The following is a 22473-nucleotide window of genomic DNA, read 5'->3' as shown; positions in this document are numbered from 1 at the left end:
TTCAGAGGCATGAGTGTTTGTCATCAGGACACAGAAGAAAAGAACAGGAGACTGCAGAATATTGACCTCCTTACAACCACACAAGTGAGGCGAGCCAAGAGCAGGCAGGAATCTAAGAGTAGAGCCTGAACTGAGCAAGTGCTCCCCTTGGTTGCCCTGACAATGGGACCTCCTTCCATTAAAATGTTATTATCATGTGGAAAGGCACATGCATACAAAGTAAACAGTAATTCGGTGCAGAGCAAAAGTGTCAGGGAGGAGTTTGGGAGGAGTCTGTGTAACAGATAGAGGATCAGACCTTAAGGGAAAGAATTTCACTTATGTATTAAAAAGTTGATGTTCTCAGGATGTCTTGGGTTCTGCAGACCTATTGTGCAGGATTCTGTCCATGTAAACAATAAGCTATACACCTGCAGTTTTGTGTTGCCTCACCTCTCCTGCCTGATGCCCTCACTGTATGGAAGGACAAACCTAGGAAGCAGAGTGGGCAGGTCTATAAGAGCCATGCACCAGGGTCTATTTCCAGGCTCTCTTTGTTCCATTGGACAAAGGACAGGGCAGCACAATCCTACCAGGCCTGTAGCATGTTCTCCATGAGTTTTTATTAGGATGAACTTTTGCTAATATCCCCAACTTAGTCTCCAAATCACTCAGGCCTTCAGCTTATAAAATGGGTTGTTATAAGAAACAGTCCTATGAAATTCATTAATGAGCCTCACAGAAGGTTTTTTTCAGCATTTATTTTAGCACCTACTATGTGCAAGGGTCTGGGGATACATCAGTAAATAAGATACACTGAGTCTCACAGAGCTTATATTCTAGCAAGGGGAGACTATCAGGAAACATTATTTGCATACAAATAACTCCTTATGATCAGGATGAATCCTCCAAGGGTAAGCTCAAGGCACTATATAAGAACAGGAGAACCTGGATTTGGTTCAAGATGGTGGAGTAGAAGCACGTGTGCTCACTCCCTCTTGTGAGAGAACCGGCATCACAACTAACTGCTGAACAATCATGACAGGAAGACACTGGAACTCACCAAAAAAGATACCCCACATCCAAAGACAAAGGAGAAGCCACAGAGGAGAAGGTTGTCCTTCCGTACAGTGAAGCCACAATGAGACAGTAGGAGGGGTGCAATCACAATAAAATCAAATCCCATAACTGCTGGGTGAGTGACTCACAAACTGGAGAACAATTATACCACAGAAGTCCACCCACCAGAGTGAAGGTTCTGAGCCCCACATCAGGCTTCCCAAACTGGGGTCCAGCAATGGGAGGAGGAATCCCCAGAGAATCAGACTTTGAAGGCGAGTGGGATTTGATTGGAGGACTTTCACAGGACTGGGGGAAACAGAGACTCCACTCTTGGAGGGCACACACAGAGTAGTGTGCACATCAGGACCCAGGGGGAAGGAGCAGTGACCCCATAGGAGACTGAACCAGACCTACCAGCTAGTGTTGGAGGGTCTCCTGCAGAGGCAGGGGGTGGCTGTGGCTTGCCATGGGGACAAGGACACTGGCAGCAGAAGTTCTGGGAAGTACTCCTTGGCATGAGCCCTCCTGGAGTCCACCATTAGCCCCACCAAGGAGCCTTTAGCCTCCAGTGCTGAGTCGCCTCAGGCCAAACAACCCACAGGGAGGGAACTCAGCCCCACCCATCAGCAGACAAGTGGATTAAAGTTTTACTGAGCTCTGCCCACCAGAGCAACACCCAGCTCTACCCACCACCAGTCCCTCCCATCAGGAAGCTTGCACAGGCTTCTTAGATAGCCTCATCCACCAGAGGGCAGACAGCAGAAGCAAGAAGAACTACAATCCTGCAGTCTGTGGAATGAAAACCACATTCACAGAAAGATAGACAAAATGAAAAGGCAGAGGACTATGTACCAGATGAAGGGACAATATAAAACCCCAGAAAAAAAACTAAATGAAGTGGAGCTAGGCAACCTTCCAGAAAAAGAATTCAGAATAATGATAGTGAAGATGATCCAGGACCTCGGAAGAAAAATGGAGGCAAAGATTGAAAAGATGCAAGAAATGTTTAACAAAGACCTAGAAGAATTACAGAACAAACACAGAGAGATGAACAATACAATAACTGAAATGAAAAATACACTAGAAGGAATCAATAGCAGAATAACTGAGGCAGAAGAACGGATAAGTGACCTGGAAGACAGAATGGTGGAATTCACTGCCATGGAACAGAATAAAGAAAAAAGAATGAAAAGAAATGAAGACAGCCTAAGAGACCTCTGGGACAGAATTAAATGCACCAACATTTGCATTATAGGGGTCCCAGAAGGAGAAGAGAGAGAGAAAGGACCTGAGAAAATATTTGAAGAGATTATAGTCAAAAACTTTCCTAACATGAGAAAGGAAATAGCCACCCAAGTCCAGGAAGCACAGAAAGTCTCAAACAGGATAAACCCAAGGAGAAACACACCAAGATACATAGTAATCAAACTGGCAAAAATTAAAGACAAAGAAAACTTATTAAAAGCAACAAGGGAAAAATGACAAATAACATAAAGAGGAATTCCCATAAGGTTAACAGCTCTATGCCCACTTTCTGGAGAGTTTTTATCATAAATGTCATTGTATGGAGACACAAAAGACCCCGAATAGCCAAAACAATCTTGAGAAAGAAAAATGGAGCTGGAGGAATCAGATTCCCTGACTTCAGACTATACTACAAAGCTACAGTAATCAAGACAGTATGTTACTGGCACAAAAACAGAAATTAGGTCAATGGAACAGGATAGAAACCCCAGAAATAAACCCACGTACATATGGTCACCTTATCTTTGATAAAGGAGGCAAGGATATACAATGGAGAAAAGACAGTCTCTTCAATAAATGGTGCTGAGAAAACTGGACAGCTACATGTAAAAGAATGAAATTAGAACACTCCCTAACACCATACACAAAAATAAACTCAAAATGGATTAAAGACCTTAATGTTAGACCAGACACTACAAAACTCTTAGAGGAAAATATAGGAAGAACACTCTTTGACATAAATCACAGCAAGATCTTTTTTGGCCTACCTCCTTGAGTAATGGAAATAAAAACAAAAATAAGCAAATGGGACCTAATGAAACTTAAAAGCTTTTGAACAGCAAAGGAAACTATAAACAAGACAAAAAGACAACCCTCAGAATGGGAGAAAATATTTTCAAACGAATCAACCGACAAAGGCTTATCTGGAGCCAGCCAAGCAAATAGAAAGAAAAGAGCCCTCCAAGCAAAAGGGCCAGATGGAGAAAGACCCTCGGGCAGGAACAGGTTCTTTGAAGCACTGAAGGAACACTAGGTTGCCTGGGGCCCCGGGAGGGAGGTGGTGGGTGGCACAGACACAGCCGGAGAGGTAAGCAGGGGCCAGATCACACAGAAAATGAGCCTGTCTGATTCCAACACCAAGAATAGGGGTCCACCCTCTGAGAAATAGTTTCTTATTTCTCTCAACACCATGGGTCGTATAATTGACAAGATTCTCTTTTTTGTATTATCTCTTTCTATGAAGGATAGACCCAATTCTATGCCAACCTTGAACATGGTCATAGGACTTTACCTTTTAAAGTTGCCTTTTAAAGCTGATTCCTGCTTAACTGAGTCCCTGAACTTGGTTTTCAATCTCCGCCACCCCATATTTTATTATTTTTATGTTATGCCATTATTTTCTGTACCTCTTATAAACTTCCTAAAATCCTTTCTGGGATAAGATGCGCTAAAGTTCACATGAAGTAAGTGTAAATATCATGGTAACTTGTTCATTGAGTCAGGCTTGGTCACTGCTCAAATTCCCGTTGCATTTGAAAGTGAACTTCACATTCTCACTTTTGTGGAGGGCAAATCATTTAACTTCAGTGTATGTTTAGAGGCCTCCAAGTTTTCATTCATTCTGGTGTCTTTATTTATTTATTTTTGGCTGTGTTGGGTCTTCATTGTGGTGTGCGCACTTCTCACTGCGGTGGTTTCTCTTGTTGTGGAGCACGGGCTCTAGGCACATGGCTTCCATAGTTGTGGCTCACGGGCTTCAGTAGTTGTGGCTCATGAGCTTAGTTGCTCCGCGGCATGTGGGATCTTCCTGGACAAGGGCTCGAACCCATGTTCCCTGCATTGGCAGGTGGGTTCTCAACCACTGCGCCACCAGGGAAACCCTATTCTGGTGTCTTTAATCTTTTTACTGTGTAAATTTCCCTTTAGAAGATGTGAACATGGATCGTCACTTCAAGTTGAATGAGAAGATATAAGATTATATCTTATCTCTTATATAAGAAAGGAATTAGAGCAGGATTTGGGGCAAGGGTGACCATTGAGAAGAAAGAAAAAGACAACAGTGTTCAGAAGTTCTGAATGTTTCTGAGTCAACTAAATTTGAAAGTAGCTACATTGTCACTTCCCCCTTCATCTTCCTGAAAATTCCTACCCCAAAGCCTTAAGTAGGGTCCCTCACAGTAGGATATGTGCCAGAGTGGGGTGGAGGGAGCCATGTGGCCCAGAATGGGGTGTCAGAGCTCAGGCAGGATGAGAAGGGCATCTGAGTAGGAGGAGGGATGCTCGGTTTGGAATATTGGAACCGAATCAGGATCAGGAGGGAATCCATGCAGGGGTGAGGTGGGAGAGGGGTAGCCTGGCATGGTGTATTGGAGCCCAGGTGAAATGAGGCGGGCATCTGTGTAGGAGGGCTGCCTACCATGAGGTGGCAGAGGCCAGTGGGGTGAGGAGGTCATCTATCTGGGAGAGCAGCCTGGCAGAGGGTGTCAGAGCCTGAGTGGGTTGTGAAGGGCATCTAGGCAGCGGGAGGGAGGTAGCAGCAATGGAAGGTTGATTCTTTACCATGGGGAGGAGGGGGAAGTTAATCAAACAAGTAAATATACTCCATTAAGTATAATGGAAGCCAGGTTTCTCACCATCAAAGAAGGGGGTTATAAATATGTAAACAGGTGTTGCTCTGAAATTAAAGGTAACTGTTTGAACCCATGTTTTTGTTATAGATAGATATAGAAATAAATATAGATGTAAATATGTGTATGTATGTATATGCGTATATTACATACACATATACACTTGTACATACACTGTATTTCTGTCTCTGTCCACTGAGAGGACCTGACCACAGTGGTGTTCTGATTCAATGAACATATCTAGTGTCCAGATCTTGGCATGTGGATACTATTGTCCCCTGAAAGGAACCAGGAATTCTTAGAGATGACGGTTGGTTCCACGGCTGGGGCTGGGAAAATCCAAGATGAGTGTGGAACAGTGAGTATCAAGCACCTGGAAATGTTCATATGCTTTAAGGTAGAAATTCCTCATTTAGGAAACTATCTAAATGAAATCATTATAAATGCTGAAAAAATTTTAGCCATAAATATGCTCATTACTTTACTGTGTGTAATAAGGAAAATTGGAAACAACCTAACCAACAATAAGGTAAATGACCCAAAAAAGTAATAAATATTCACTGACTTGGATGTTATAGAGATATTAAAATTAAGTGTGTCAGAATGCTTATATTATAATGTTACATTATAAATACAACATCTAGATTCAGTATGAGTACAACTTCTCACCGAGATCTGGCTCTTCCCTGCAGCCTTCTAGAACCCCTTCTCCTATAGCTCATGTACCCCAGTGTATATCAGTGCCTTGAGGTGTGGTTGGCATTCTTGCTCTTCAATATCTTGACTTTTGTGCTCTCAAAAACCACCTATCCTCCCAGGTTTATGCCATTTAACAATACCACTCTCTACCACCCTACCCACCACCATCATCTTTTGTCATTCTCTACACCAGCCTCATTCACGGAAGACCAAGGTACCACTTTCCCACAGTACCTCTCATTTCCAAGTCTTACACGTCCTAGGGAGCTTCATTGGCCCCAGACAACACATCATGGTCTCTCATTTTACTTAATTTACATCCCAATGCCAATGTTCTTCTTCCCTTCTAATCTAATTTAGCAATCTGAAGCCAGGTCCTTTGGACCTCGTTATGACACAGCACTGTGTTCAGCTTTGAAGTGTTAAACTTCCAGACCCCACTGTAAATCAGTTTTTCCACTCTTTACTTAGCAGCCTCAATGTTCTTGTCCCTCTGTCCTAATGCATCCACCCTGTTATCCTGAATCTTTGGATAGCTGTTAATTAGCAACCTCCTTAAGACTTAGGTTAAGTGGCAGTTTTTAAATAGCAACCTAATTAAACAACTTCAGCCTGGCCAGAATCCATGCAGTCTTCCCTTGCCTCTTCTATTAAGTTGTGAATGAAAGATCTGGTTTTAAACCCAACGTTTTAATATCAACAGATATTTCTCTTTTACTACATGAGTCACCATGTTAGTAAAATACCCTTACTTCAATATTTCTATTTATCTAGAAGCTAAAAAAAGCTTTACCTTAATAAAAAAATAAAATAATATAAATAAAAAGGATCTGGACCTGGGGAAAAAAAGCTTAGATACTCAAAATGATACACAAAAGTACACATTGATAATCAAGGTTCTCACTTAACCCAGAGGGCGCTATAAATTCTTGACAGTCCCACGAAGAGAGAAAAGAGATTACATTCTGTTCAAAAGAACTTTCTTATATTTTATTGAAAGATTCTAGTTCTTTGAAAATTAGCAATCCTGAATGAAATGGTAACTTCTGTTTAGTTTGAGAGAGTCTGTTAAAGAGAACCTCAGTTCCCTAACCATTCCGATGAAGCGGAGTTCATTGTTCTTGGTTTTACAAAAGTACAATGATATAACCAATCATTTATTTTATGTCATGTGTAAACTTACTATTTAGATTTAAGGAAAGTAATATTCAACTTAATATTTTAAACAAGGTTTAAGGCTTATGTTCATGGATTGCAACAACTAATGTACGCTTTGTGGAACTATCTGCGTTTAATGGATTCTCTCGAAGATTAGGGTGACTCAACTGACAGTCTTTAAAATACGTTTGGGGTCATTTTACAACATGATCTCATTTCTTAATGTTTGTGTGTCTTCTACTGCATCACTTTTTCTACTTACATTTACTTTCCTAGTAGGGTACTGGTGTGTTATGCCTCTTAAAAAGCTGTGTATATGAAAATCTCACCAGCGCAAATCCTTTTAGGCATGAAAAAAATTTTTTCTGTATAGAAAGTAAATAAATTCTTTATGAAGTAAATAAATTCAGGAAATAAATTCAACCCAGTAAATGCCTCGAATATCTACTTGGTATGATATCTAATTTACTTATTTTCCAGATGAGGATATTCAGGGTTAGAGAGATGATTTGCTCATGATCACATAGGTAGTAAGTGATGGAGCTAAGACCCAAATATATTCCTTCTTACTCCTGGCCCAGTGCTCTTGTTGGAGAAGACACCGAAATGGAAGGGGCTTATAATCCAGACATGGTCAAGAAACAAGAAATAAAATAAAATCATAGATTAGAAAGTATATCTAATGACATCCTTGGTATTAGCAATGGATCCTTCTTAGGGCATTCTTCAAAGACATAAAATATAGTTTAATATATAGAAAGTAAATATACACCTTTTTTAAAGATAAGTTTTTACTCTATTGAGTAATAGAATATTTACATTCATGGAAATGATAACTACAGCCTAAAATGATGATATGCAGTGAGGACACATCCAGCTTTAGTCTCCATAATCTCTTCCCAAGAACCCAAAGAGTTTATCTAGTGTTTGTTTGCTAGGGCTGCCATAATGAAGTACCACAAACTGAGTGGCTTAAACAACAGAAATTTGCTGACTCACAGTTCTGGAGTCTAGACATCTGAGACCAAGATGTTAGTAGGGTTGGTTCCTTCTGAGGGCTGTAAGGGAGAATCTGTCCTGTGCCTCTCTTCTAGCTTTTGGTAGTTTCTTGGCAGTCTTCAGTGTTCCTTGATTTTTGCTGCATCATCCCCATCTCTGCCTTCATCTTCACATGGCATTCTCCCTGTGTGTGTGTGTCTGTCTGTCTGTCTATGTTCAACTTTCCCCTTTTTATAAGAATAGCAGTCATGTTGTATTAGGGGCCCACCCTACTTTAGTATGACTTCATCTTAACTAATTACATCTGCAGTGACCCCATCTCAAACAGGGTCACGTTCTGAGGTACTGGAGGCTTAGGACTTCAACATATGAACTTGGGGGTGGGGAGACACAGTTCAACCCATAACACTAGTGATATACTCTAGGAAGAGTACTGGTCATGGGACAAAGGAAAGTTAGAATCAATTTTTAAACAAACTTAGTTTCATAAAATTGAATGTTTAAAAAAAAAAATCTACCAATTCACTCTACCAGTTCCATTACACGTAGAGAGGGTTTGTCACATCTGAAAATAAGAATAACTATTTTAGGAATATAAGAGGATTCTGCAGAGAGAACAACTGGTAATTCCACTGGCTGCCACCTCCTCCCCAACCCTGGAATTTCTGTCTTCTGCTAAGTTTCATCATGGCTGAGCTCCATCAGCCAAAGCTGTGCAGTGGTTCAGGGAAACCAGGGGCATGCTTGCTCCAAGTACCTCCCCTTTTCTATGTTGCACCCTGTTAGGGAGATGCCAAAGTAAAGGGCTCCAGAAGCCTGCTAGCTCTTTACTCACATCTCTTCTCCACTTCCCAGCACCCACGGAAGAATGGGCTGGAGGGCCTAAAAGAAAAACAGTACTATACACAGGACCACCTCCCTTTGGTTGACCAAGGCTGTGATCCTGACCATCTTTTCCTTTAGGATAAGTCCTTTAGGATAAGGCTGTGATCTTGACCATCTTTTCCTTTAGGATAATTCCTGACCATCTTTTCCTTTAGGATAAGTCCTGACCATCTTTTCCTTTAGGATACACAGGACCACCTCCCTTTGGTTGACCAAGGCTGTGATCCTGACCATCTTTTCCTTTCCTTCTCTGCTTCCTCTCACCCTCTTAAGCAATTAGACTCCTGCTGAGTTTACTCTTTAGTACCTCAGGTATGCCCAGTCAATGCCACACTGGCTGGACTTCATTTGTGAGCCTTCATTATACTGAAAAAACATTCAAGTCTTTTTAAACTCGTGCACTTTTTCTCCTGATGCTTGTGTCATTTTAATTATGAATATTGTATAGAGCTGAGAGACTCCATCAATAATAATTACAATTGAGGGAGGGGATGTTAGGTGATCCTTTAATATGAAGAGCAATATTGGTGGTATTGTCCATTTGATTTCTTGCCTTTATTGCTTATTATATGAGTTATTTTATGAAAAAATGTATGGATAATATTATCCAGGCCTAAGTCCTCTTCTGACTGTTAGATAATTTTCTCAATCTGTATGATGTGAGGTAAAAGATGGGTTTCACTGATAAAATGTTTTTAGCAAAACAAATATTTTATATTCTATAAAGAATATAGGTCTTAAATCCCCCCAAAAGGATGTTTCAAAAACCTTTCCCCTAAAGAATTACAGTTAAGATAGCCCATGAACCACAATTTGCAGGGCATTTGGATTGAATTTTGGTATCTGATTAGTTTTTTAGGAGATACTTTGTAGTTATCCAAAAGAACATATGGTATTGTAAATGCTTTGAAAACCAAAAAGGTCTGTTCTCATCTTTCTATCAGCAATATTAATTGTTCTTTAAAATCCAGGGACCAATAATTTACATTACTTCATGAAAACATACCTCTTAATTTTCGAAGAAAATCTTATAGTGGTTTATTAAAAAAAAAAAAAAAAAAAAAAACACCTAAAAACTATTGTAGGACCAAAGATAAAGACATCAGACTGAGTCACAAAGCTTTTGGAAATTCCTCCCCAGAATTCTGATCTCCATTGCAGTGACATCATAATGTCCCTGCTAGTTATAGGACCTGCTGGGCAATAGGAAGGAAACTCTGAGACACAGCAGATCACTGGATAAATCACGTCATTTTCCCAATGAATTTTATATTGTTTATTTTTTTATGTGGGGTTTTTCACCCAGAGATTAGTGGTACAGATCCCACCGATGAAGGTGAGCATTTAAAACTTTCATTGAAATAGCTGATAAGAAACATGATCCATTATCCTAGAAAATTGGTCCATGGCAATTTTTAAAAAAATTTTATTGAAGTATAGTTGATTTACAATGTGGTGTTAATTTCTGCTGTACAGCAAAGTGACTCAGTTATACATATATATATTCTTTTACATATTCTTTTCCATTATGGTTTATCATAGGATACTGAATATAGTTCCCTGTGCTATACAGTAGGACCTTGTTGTTTATCCGTCCTATATACACTAGTTTGCATCTGCTAATCCCAAACTCCCAATCCTTCCCTCCCCACCCCCTTGGCAACCACAGTCTGTTCTCTATGTCTGTGAGTCTGTTTCTGTTTTGTAGATATGTTCATTTGTGGCATATTTTAGATTCCACATGTAAGTGATATCATGTGGTACTTGTCTTTCTCTGTCTGACTGACTTCACTTAGTATGATAATCTCTAGGTCCATCCATGTTGCTGCAAATGGCATTATTTCATGCTTTTTTATGGCTGAGTAATATTCCATTGTGTATATATACCACATCTTCTTTATCCATTCATATGTCAGTGGACATTTAGGTTGTTTCCATGTCTTGGCTATTGTAAATAGTGCTGCTGTGAACATAGGGGTGCATTCATCTTTTTGAATTATAGTTTTGTCTTGGTATATGCCCAGGAGTGGGATTGCTGGATCATATGGCAACTCTATTTTTAGTTTTTTGAGGAACCTCCATACTGTTCTCCATAGCGGTTTCACCAGTTTACATTCCCACCAACAGTGTAGGAGGGTTCCCTTTTCTCCACATCCTCTCCAACAATCCGTGGCAATTTCCTATAGGATGATATAAAGTTTATTGTTGGAAATATGGTATAACTTAGATTTTAAATCTCTGACTCAAATCCTTTGTGAGAAAATGCAGTTAGAAAAAGAAAGTAGTCAAAGAAATCAACATATTTCTGATCTCTGGTCATACTTTTTTTCAGGGCCTGAGATGACGCCCTTACCTGAGCAGCCTGTGGCTGAACAACCACATAAAGTGGAAGAAGAAAATAAGGAGAATACTCCTGCTAATGAGAAAACTGGCAATTATTATAAAGATACGAAACAATGTAAGCTTTTCAAGTTAATAGCAATACATATACAAAAGCTGATTAGACTGGTTTGATTTATTTTAACTCTAAAACTCCTATAATCATTTTATTTCCTACTTAAATTTTAACTTATCTTATAGACGTTTCAGTGTATGAGATGAAATCCTTATTTCCTACAACTTTTTCCATGAGGTGTTATGAAGTTTAATAAGATTCTCTTGGTAATTGTCTATAATTAACATAGGGTTTATCGTAACAGTATGGTTATTTATTCACATTAGTAAAAATTGACCTAATTTTATGGTGAGTTAACCAAAATTTATTTGGAGGTGTGGGTCAGCTTTCTAGGGCTTCTTGAAACCAAGTACCACAAACTGGGGCTCAAAGCAAAAGAAATTTATTCTCTCACAGTTCTCACAGAAGCCAGAAATGCAAAATCAAAGTTTTGGCCATGCCAGCCTCTCTCCAAAGCCTCTAGGAGACTATCTTCCCTTGTATCTTCCAGCTTCTGGTAGCCCCAGGAGTTCCTTGGCTTGTAGCAGCAGAACTCCAATCGCTGCATCTGTCTTCACAAGTTCCTTCTGTGTTTCCATGTCCAAATTTCCCTCTTCTCAGTAAGGACACAGTTTTGGGTTAGGAGCCCACCTACTCACATGTGACTTTGTCTTAACTAATTAAATCTTCAATGACTTAACTTCCAAATTAGGTCACATTCTGAGGTACTGAAGGTTAAGACTTCAACATAGCTTTTTGGGGCAAACAAAATTCAACCCATAACAAGATGACTTTGAGATGTTTGGAAGGTCCACTGAACTTCAATTTATTCACCATTCATCATATGGGCTTTCTTTCCATGTCCTTACAAGGTCCACCATTCTAAAATGTGAAAAATTCATAAGAAACTCTTGTTAAAAATTAAATATAATTGAGAATAAATCTAATTATCCTGGAATCTTTAGTAATATTAATCAAAGAAAAAAATAGAAATACAATTAAGATATACACATATACATACACTCAAGTACTTTGAAAAGTATAATACGTAAGTTGTATTTCTGTATGTTCTTTGATGAATCACTGTCCTCTTTTGTAGGTTAAAAAAATCCCTGATGCTCAGAGAGGTCAATTGCCAGGTTTCATAGCTACGAAGAAGCAGAGTCAGGAGTGGTGTCCAGTCTGTTCACCACAGGCTGCCTCTACTGTACACAAAATGATGCAGTTATTTCCTTTTCAGGATGTACCTCTATTTTGAATTACCAGAGGGTAAATAAATCAAGAGCCTGATGATTACTTTGATTAAAGAAAAAAAATCTTTCTTACACACACACATATATATAAAACATAAATGGGATTATACTAAAGGATTGTATTATGACTTGCTTTTTTCATTTAACAACTCCAGAGCTCTTTTCACATCTACCTCATTATTTTTAATGGATATATACTATTCCATAAAATGATATGTTCCATAATTTATCCACTATCTTATTAAAGAATTAGATTATGTGCAGTTTTTTCCCTTGTACAGTCTTCTCATGTACACTTGGGTGTATCTCTCTTTGGATAGATCCCTAATACTGGAATTTTTGAATCAAGGATAAATCTTTTAAACTATTGATAGATACCACAAATTGTACTCCAAAACTTATCTACCAATTTACATCCCCCAAGAATGTGCCACAATATCACATCACATACAATGAATATTGTTAATCATATTTTGTGAATAAGTGAGAATTTTTCGTTACTGTTTTAATTTGCACTCTGATTACTTGTGAAGCTGAGAATTTTTCTCTATATTTATTGGGCATTTTTATTTCTACTTCTGTGATTTACCTGTTCATATCCTTGGCCCATTTTTCTATTAGGTTGTATTTTCATTTGTTTGTAGGGGTTCTTTTTATATTTAGTATATTAATCTTTTCTCTATGGTAAAAGTAACAAGTATTTTCTCCCAAGCTGTTGCTTATCTTTAAACTTATATAGGTATCTTAATCACAGAGAAAATTTTAAATTTTATGAGATCAATTCTTGATTAATTTCTTCTTCATTTTGTATCTTATTTAGGTAGGCCTTATCCAATCCAAGATTTTAAATTATTTTCCAATTTTTGGATAATTTTATATTTTTGTTAAAACTCTTAGGTCTTAAATCCAATTATTCTTGTATATGGCATAAAATATGCATAAAACTTTACATTTTTCAAGGAGGATTGCCAGTTGTCTAACACTAGTTCCCTACTGATATGAAACTCACATTTAATATAATCTAAATTCCATTTGAAATTGGTCAGTTGCTACCTTTTTATTGTTTCTTTGATCTGTCTTTCCCTACAAAAATACCACAGGGTGTTCATTTTTATACTTTCATAACTCATAACATGAATATTGAGCTGTATTTTCCTTTTATTTCTCCATAGATCTAGCCCAGAAATTCTTCAAAATTAATGTCAGTGTGTGTGTGTGTGTGTGTGTGTGTGTGTGTGTGTGTGTGTGTTGGGGAAATGAATATATATATTTATATACTAAACACACATATACATTCATGTGTGTAAAATTTTCTGTCATTTCATGAGATTTTGGAAAGAGGAGACATGCATATGAATGTTCAGTCTGGCATCTTGATCCAATTTACTTTGACTCTGTTTGGATGGGTGTGTCCATTAGTTTTGAATTACAACCAGCCTCACTGACAACTCTTAAGAGCAGGATTCTTTATGTGCATATGTAAATGTGAATGTATTGGGGAGATCTTGATTGTTATTGAAGTATGTGCTTTTTAAGCTGAACTATTACAGTCTATCAGAAGGTTCAAGGGCAAGTGAATGCTTCTTACTTGGCTAAAATTTGACAATGTTAATACAAACAGTGATAATATTACACATCTACAAATCCTTTGGCACCTATTATGCGCCTATATATGTTTTTTTGTAATTTCCTTAATAATTTCTTTTCAGAAAGAGTCAGTTAGCATAAGGATACTAGTTTGGCATTGTTCCTCATGAATTTTATTTTTGACCCTTGCCCCACTTGTTATTTTGTAGCTGAAGAATGTCTCAAATACTTTATTATTCTTTTCTTGGAATTAGTTAGTGCATATGTTTTAAGAAAAAAAAATCTGGTGGGGAAAAATGTAAAAGGAACAAGAAGTGACTTAGCTCGCTGCTGAAAACTTTTGATCTTATGTTTTTAGATGTGTTTACAACGCAAAATCCAAATGGCACACAGTCTGAAATATCTGTGAGAGCAACAACTGACCTGAAGTTTTCTCTAAGAAACTGTAAGTACTGAAAGGCACCATTGCAAATATGAAGAACTCTTAAAGCAAGATTTCAAAATAGCACTACAGAGTATTGGGTAGGAAAAAGGTCTTGGTGGAGCTAATGTCATAAGGGAGTCTTAGTTCCTAAAATAGGGAGACTCCACCATAGCCATTGCACTGATAAATTCAGAAGGCAAGGACTTTCTTACATTTCTTAGCCTCATATTTTTGGTTTGTGTGGAAAGAAAAATGAAATAACTAAATTTAAGACTCTAGAAAATTGTTTTTTCTTGAACCCACATTTTTACTTCTTTCTGCTTTGTACTTTCAGCTTCAAATGTTATTTTATTTTTGCATCTTTCCACCAAGTGTAACTATTGATAGATAAAACTGTTGCCAGCATGTGACTCTGGAGGCCATTAAAAGTCTCTAAAGTACATATACCACATCTTTCACCTTGAACTGTCAATAGCTCATATCTATGAAAGACAAGAAGACAAGGAAAAGGGGATGAAAATAAATAAGGCAAGAGAGCATATTTCTGGCTATGACAATATTCAATATTGGGAAAAGCCAGACTCAGCAATGCCTAATTATTAATAAAGCTACTTGACAATAACGAAATATTTTGAGCAATTCCAAAATTTGGGGCATAAATGGATAGGGACATTTCAAGGGTATACATTAATTAGACAAACCTCTCATAGGAATTTTGCTTGCACACAGCAGACAACATCTTGAGCTGTTTGGGATAAGACACACAGAGCCAATTCTTAAACAGACTAGGTACCTCAAATTCCCTTAGGAAACGGATTATTGAAGACCACAGGACCCATGGAAGAGATTCCAAAACCCTAACTTCTCTTCCTACAATTCAGGTCCCCAAAGGATTGTCAAAGTTGTATTGGGATAAGAAATTTTTGCCATTTTTAAAGGGGCCTTAACAGAGGGAGTCATGTTGACATGGCAGGGACATTCTGGAGGAGCAAGCTCCCCAAGGAGATGGAAATCTCCAGAAAAATTTTGACTAACAATTCTTTTAGTCCCTAAAATGATGAGAGCAAGGCAGTAGTGAGACAATCCAGACAGTTTTCTCCAAAATCAAGTCTGAGGGTTGCATAGCAGAGTTAAAGGATTACTTACCAATTGTTCCGGCCCTGCCTGAATCTGTGTCAACTCTGGTAATGGATTCTTTTTTCCATCCTTCCTTGCCAACAGGATACCTGTGCTGTTTGTAGGCTCAGTAGAAATCTTCCTAGAAGTGGGGTTGCCTGTACTTCATATGGAACTTTATTGACTCCTGTATGAAGCAATTTAACTGAAATTGCCAACGTCGTGGGGAGAGCAATAGTCCCTCAGTCACAATTGTTCCCAAATACACTCTTGCTGACATACCTCCAGATGGACACATTGTAGACTGAGATATATACTAAATCAGGCCTGAAAATCCTTGATTTGTAGCCCCAAATCTTTAGGGCCAGAACTCTGTTTTGAGTAGTTAACATGCATGTGTTTCCAGTTTGCAAGGACACTGATGTTACAATTCTTTCATGTCACCACCCTGACCAGCAACCAACTTGTCCTGAAGTGACAGTGTCACTTCAAGGCTTGTTCAGGGAGCCATGTGAAGCCAATGTCCCTCATCCAATAGATCTTCCGTACTGTCAAAGGAAGCCTGTGGCCCCACGCTCCCAGTTTTTCCTCACTCTTGCAAATTATAAGCATATTAATCCCACCTCAGGCAACCCATTATCACACAAACATCATTCTTCAAAGCCTTCTTCTTTCCCCTCCTTTAAGATATCTCAGGAAAATGTCAACATCTTTCTCTTTGTTTTTTTTTTGTTTCAATATTTTTTGTCTCCTTTTCTTCTACTTTTTTAGCTTAAAAAAATGCTTAATCACAAATGTTGAGTCAATATTTTTATATGCTGATAATCCATTATGCCTTTTCGTAGATAAACTCATCAACGAAACAACGACATTACCACCTCCTGAAACAGTCAGCAATGAAGAAGAAAGTAAAGAACCTATTGAAAAAACTATTCACAGTATTAAAGTTACAACACTGTAGTCAGACCTGGAGCATATTATTATATGATTTAAAAATTTAACTTTCATTAATCTGAGTATTTCATAAAGTAATAACATGCTTAAAGAATTTGTACTACTACAATTTAAAGTCACTCTAAAATCTTTTAAATGGTAAAAAAATCTAAGACTCAATTTTCAGATTTACTTGACAAGTGATAGGAAGTGAGCTCTTTTTAAAATACAACTTTATTTTAGTAAAATGTATTACATTTATATTTATATTAAATATATATTTATCTAAAATATGTGATATAAATATATATTTATATAAATATAATTAATACATTTTAATATAATTTTAAAATAATGATGTAACAATCACATGCTTGAGAAATAAACTTGCCTCTGCTTAGAGTCAATTGTTGGTGTTTCCTAAGATTATTAATGGGGGAAAGTTCAGAGTGAGAGTTTACAAAATCAAAATTATCATTTTACTTTTTCTGACAAGAATATTGTTCCTTATAAAATACTTGTGAAAACATAACAACCCAGGATGGCTCTCCTCTAAGGTCTTGAAAGAGGAGTGGTCTAATTGAAGACAGTGGACTGTCATTACATGAAACCCTATGTTCTCCAGTTCATGCAATCCAAGTATGTTTCTCATATGATTACTCTAATATTATTCACTTTCTTGATATATTTAAATATAGAAATCTGATCATCCTGGTTGGCCCCTTCTTAAATACCTTCAGTAATTTTCTACTAGGTTTGGGGTCATATTCTAAGTTCCTAACCAGGCATTCAAGTCTGAAATGATCTGACCATTGAAGAACTTGCCAGTCTCATCTCTGGTCACATTCCTCACCCACATTCTCCACTCCAGACTACCTGAAGCTCTCAGAGCTTACCGAACCTGCTTATGACACCTGAGTTTGCTCACAGTGGAATGACCTCTCTCTTACATAGTTTGTCTGGCAAACAATTTCTAGTCCTCTGAGCCTATACGGGAGCATCGGCTCCCTCTCAAAGTGTTTCTGGCTTTTGGAAGTTGAATTAGATCCCTCTGTGCATACCACCTGTGCATTGCTATGAAAGCCCTCATTACCCTGCAACATAATTAACAGGATTCTTGTCTGCCTCCCAAATTGAGAGTGTGTTCCTTGAGCATAAGACCTTGTTCATTTCTGTAACTTTAATGCCAACCACAGGGTCTGGCACATGATAGGAACTCAAGGTATAACTTTTAGATGACTAAAGTAACAAACGAATGAATGTTCTATCAAAAATTTACTGAAGCCAAATTACTTTATTTTGTTATCATGTTCTATTTTGTTTTTTAAACAGAACCAACCCAGAGTCCAAATGAGCCTGCATTTTGGACAATGTTAGCTAAAGGTAAACTCATAGTAGTTAGGTAACTGGGAAAATGTTTGGGTTTTCTAAAGTCTTCTGTAAGAAAGCCAAGATCAGTGTAAATTGTTCTAATACTAAGAATTAATAAGTCAACATTTTGCTGCCATCACCACATGTAATAGCAAATGCAAAACAAACCCAGAAAGCTGATCGGTGTCACACATTTTCTGATTCTCTCCCCAAAACTCTTATTTTCCTACAAATGTTGCAATCTAGTCATTTAATTTATGATTAAAAATGTTAAATAAGGCTCTTGCTCAATATAATCCCTCTTTGTATTTGGAGCAGTATGCACATGGAGAGGCATGAATGAATGCAAAGTATATATCAAAATATATGCATGCATAAAAGTAATATATAAATCATAAATGTACAATCATGCATGTATAAATGTAACATGCATAGCATTTGTATGTATGCATGTATAAATGTAACATGCATATCATCTATATATGCATACATGTGTAAATATAATTCATGTATCACACACATATATGCATGTGTTATAAATGTGAAACACATACCATATTCAATGGATCCTAACTTGCAGATTCTGTATTTGTGAATTTACCTGTATCTAAAATTTATTTGGAACCCTCCACTTGCAGAACTTTCACAGTCATTTGTGGACACACACAGAGTAGCAAAAAAAATTTAATTGCCTGATGCTCTTGTTCCCAGCTGAGGTAGAACAAAGGACTTCTTTTTTCAGCTCTCATGCTTTAAACAAGTTCCTTTTTTTGTGGTCTACTTAGTGCTAGATGTTTCGCATTTTTGTGCTTTCTGTTGGCGATGTTGCTATTTTAAATGCCCCCCAAGTATAGTAGTACAATGCTGTTTAATGTTCCTAAACACAAGAAGGCTGTGATGTACCTTAGGAGAAAAATGTGTGTATTATATAAGCTTCATGTAGGTGTGAGTTATAATGCTGTTGATTGTGAGCTCAATGTTAATGAATCAGCAGTATATACTAAATAAAGTGTCTCTAAAGAGAAACACACACATAAAACAAGGTTAGATATTGATTGGTTGATGAAAATGTAGTGACCAGAGGCTCACAGGAACCTAACCCTGTATTTCCCTTAGGAACAATGATGATTCAGTATTTACTAATTCAGTGCTCACATAGCTTAACTACCATGACTACCATGAACAATGAGAATAAACTGTATACACACACACATATACACACACAATAATTTTAGTAAGTGAATTTTGTTTACCGTAACACCAATTTATTGTTTTAACAGCTATAAATGCAACCACCAGTGAGGACAACCAACGAGATCAATTTTTTCACCCAATTCCAAGTAAGAACAAAATACTTCAATTAAAGGGATACATAAATACTTTCACACATTTTAGTGTCTACACGGTGATACTGTTTTCCTCAGTAAGGTATAGAATATGTAAGAAGGTAGCATGGTGGCCGACATCATACCAGAGAGGACATTTACAGTTTTAGGAAAGTTATGGTTCCTAAACAGTGTTCTTCAATGACCACATTGCAGATGACTATTTCCATCTCCCTGTTTTGTAACTTATATTCCTGAAACAGTAAACCAAATGGAGGAGTAGGCAAGTGAACAATATTTAGGATGCAGTTGTTTTAAATTGACAGACTTTTTTAGAGCAGTTTTAGGCTTATAGAAAAATTGAATAGAAAGTACAGAGTTCTCATATATTCCCCCTGCTCAGTTTCCCCTGTTATTAATATCTTCCATTGGTGTGGTGCATTTTTTTTACAGTTTATGAGCCAATTGCTATTGCTAATTTTTTTTACAATTTATGAGCCAATTGCTATTGCTAATACATTGCTATTAACTAAACTTCATAGTTTACATTAGGGTCCACGCTTTGTGTTGTACAATTCTACGGGATTTTGACAAATGCATAATGTCTTGTGTCCACCATTACAATCATACCGAGTAGCTTCATTGACCTAAAAATCCCCTATGATCTACGTAGCCATCCCTCCCTTCCCCAACCCTTGGCAACTACTGATCTTTTCACTGTCTCTATAGTTTTGCCTTTTCCAGAAGGTCAAATCATTGGAAACATACAGTATATATCCTTTTCAGATTGCCTTCTTTTGCTTAGTAATATGCATTTAAGATTCCTCCATGTCTTTTTGTGCCTTGATGGTTCACTTCTTTTCATCACTGAATAATATTCAATCATATGGATGTACCAGTTTGTTTATCCATTCACCTATTGAAGGACATCTTGACTGTTTCCAAATTTTGGCAATAATGAATAAAGCTGTTAGAAACATTCACGTGTAGGTTTTTGTGTAGTCATAAGTTTTCAACTCATTCGGGTAAATACCAAGGATCGTGATTGCTGAATCATGTGGTAAGACTATGTTTAGATTTGTAAGAAACTACCAAACTGTCTTCCAAAGTGGCTATACCATTTTGTATTCCCACCAGCAAGGAATGAAAGAATTCCTGCTACTGAATGTAGTTTTTCATTAATGGATTAATTTTATTTATATGAGTAAAAGAACTCCTGACTTGATGGAAAATTTCATAACGAGGCAATATATTAATTTCCCCCAAACCTCTGTCCTACAAAAAGACATTGAAAAAGAAATAGCATCTGATAATACATGTAAGGCCTGTCACCTCAATTCTGTACTGGATTATTTGACAAGTACAGCCACCTGCCTTTCAGTGCGTCAAGAAAACAGAGTCAGTCTTCTTTGTTTAGAAAAGTGATATACAGTAATGACAAATGCTTTAGAAATATTTTGTCTTTTCAAGTAATTAAAATGAGCATCACTGATTTTCTATTACGTATTGAGCACATACTACACTATACATACATTATTATGTCAGCACTCACAGCAACTCCATGAAAGCTGGTATTATCTCCATTTTACAGATGAGGAAACTGAGGCTTAGAGAAAAAAATAAAGCTGTCCAAACTGGTAATTAGCTTTTCTATAATTTCCAGTGGTTAGGAATTTCAAGCCCTTCTCTAGTTTTGACCACCACCTTGATAAACAAAATGTACTGTAAGCACTCCTATTTACAAACACCCTTTTAAGGAGTAGCAAATCAATTCAGGAGCACAGTCCATTTTAACATAATTTGTTTATTCCCAAAATAATCTGTCTCAAAGTCAAGATATCAGTCATTGACAACTGTGCACATTTCACTCCCCTTGGCCTAGGATTGCACTTGGACAATTACAAGTTTTTTAAATATCAGAGAGTTAGACATGGGAGCTTGTCATTGCTTATTACCAAAATATCATTACCTAGAAAATCATGAAAACCCTTGGAACTTTTGGGTGGGAGGAGGTTGGGGGGAAGGGGAGAAATAGCAACATGGTTATTTAAAGTCACCATTAAATGCCTACTAAGTCAGACATATATTCAGGAAGATATAAAATTTGGCAGTAAAGATATATTTTCATTACTTTAGTAAAAAGACTTTTGACGTTTCTGGATCCAGACATGATTTTTATTATATAATGTATTTTAGAAAGTTAACTAAATTTCCATTTCTTTAACATCAAGTACACTAGATTTGATCACAGTAATAAAATGGCAAATTCAGTTCTTTATTTTTTATAAATTTATTTAATTTTAGCTGTGTTGGGTCTTCGTTGCTGCACGCGGGCTTTCTCTAGTTGCGGTGAGCGGGGGTTACTCTTCATTGTGGTGTGCTGGCTTCTCATTGCGGTGGCTTCTGTTGTGGAGCACAGGCTCTAGGCGTGTGGGCTTCAGTAGCTGTGGCATGCAGGCTCAGTAGTTGTGGCTCGTGGACTCTAGAGCTCAGGCTCAGTAGTTGTGGTGCACGGGCTTAGTTGCTCCATGGCATGTGGGATCTTCCAGGACCAGGGCTCGAACCCATGTCCCCTGCATTTGCAGGCAGATTCTTAACCACTGCACCACCAGGGAAGCCCGCAAATTCAGTTCTTAAGACTTGTGGAGAAAGCATTGTAGTACATCATCCTTTTAGCTTAAAAGAAGGTCAATGCATGTCCCAACAGTAGAATTGCATCTTTCTCTCTTGAAGGACTAATCCCTTGTGTGTAATTTCATCACATTTTTAATAGTAATCTCTTCAGAGTCTTGAATTGATTTTTTTTTATTATTCAGGGAGGAAGTCTGATACATATTTTAACATCTGGTAACCTGGGTTTGATACAAAATTTTGCCACTTACTAGTTATGTACCAAGGGCAAATCCATAAACTTCTGTGATCCTGGAAAATGGAACAAAGGACAGCTCCCCCAAGATTGCTGTGAAGGGGAAAGGTAAAAAAGTTAAGAGTACTTGGCCATAGGGAGTGGTCTATAGCCTTCCCCTTTGCATTGCATGAGGGTAGCAAGGAGAACTTGGTGAAGACTCCGGGTGGTGAAGGCTTCTCTTCAGTTGCTTTGCGATCCTTATTCCTCCAGGAAAACGTGCTGAACAGAGTCACTCTTTCCCATTGCATTTTCTTTCTTTCCTCTCAGACTCTGATCTGAATACTACAGATGAAGACAACCTGGCAGAACTACAGGAAGCCAAATTAAAGTTAATGCTGGGCATCTTGTTGATGACCCTCTTCCTTTTTGTCATCCTCTTGGCAATCTGTAGTGCCGTGCTGTACAAAATGAAGACAATGAAGTAAGTCTACAGACCTCTGGAGTCTTTAAAACACATGAGAGGAAACA

At 37.6% G+C, this 22473-nt stretch overlaps 1 protein-coding gene across 2 annotated transcripts in view; it reads left to right on the top strand.

The window, feature by feature from the left end:
• MOB3B (MOB kinase activator 3B) overlaps positions 1–22473 on the top strand; it is a 256664-nt gene that overhangs the window by 228910 nt on the left and 5281 nt on the right. Inside the window, exons 3-8 of one of the 2 annotated variants that reach the window (XM_082467613.1) lie at positions 10987–11112; positions 14287–14373; positions 16314–16376; positions 17734–17784; positions 19053–19112; positions 22273–22426. In XM_082467613.1, the coding sequence (XP_082323739.1) occupies positions 10987–11112; positions 14287–14373; positions 16314–16376; positions 17734–17784; positions 19053–19112; positions 22273–22426 (541 nt within the window). The other variant, XM_082467616.1, reaches the window with a different exon arrangement.

Source organism: Balaenoptera physalus (assembly GCF_965194825.1).
Source record: "Balaenoptera physalus genome assembly, chromosome: 7".
Taxonomy (NCBI): Eukaryota; Metazoa; Chordata; class Mammalia; order Artiodactyla; family Balaenopteridae; genus Balaenoptera; species Balaenoptera physalus.
The sequence above is the reverse complement of the archived record's forward strand: the minus strand, read 5'-3'. Positions and strand labels throughout refer to the sequence as shown.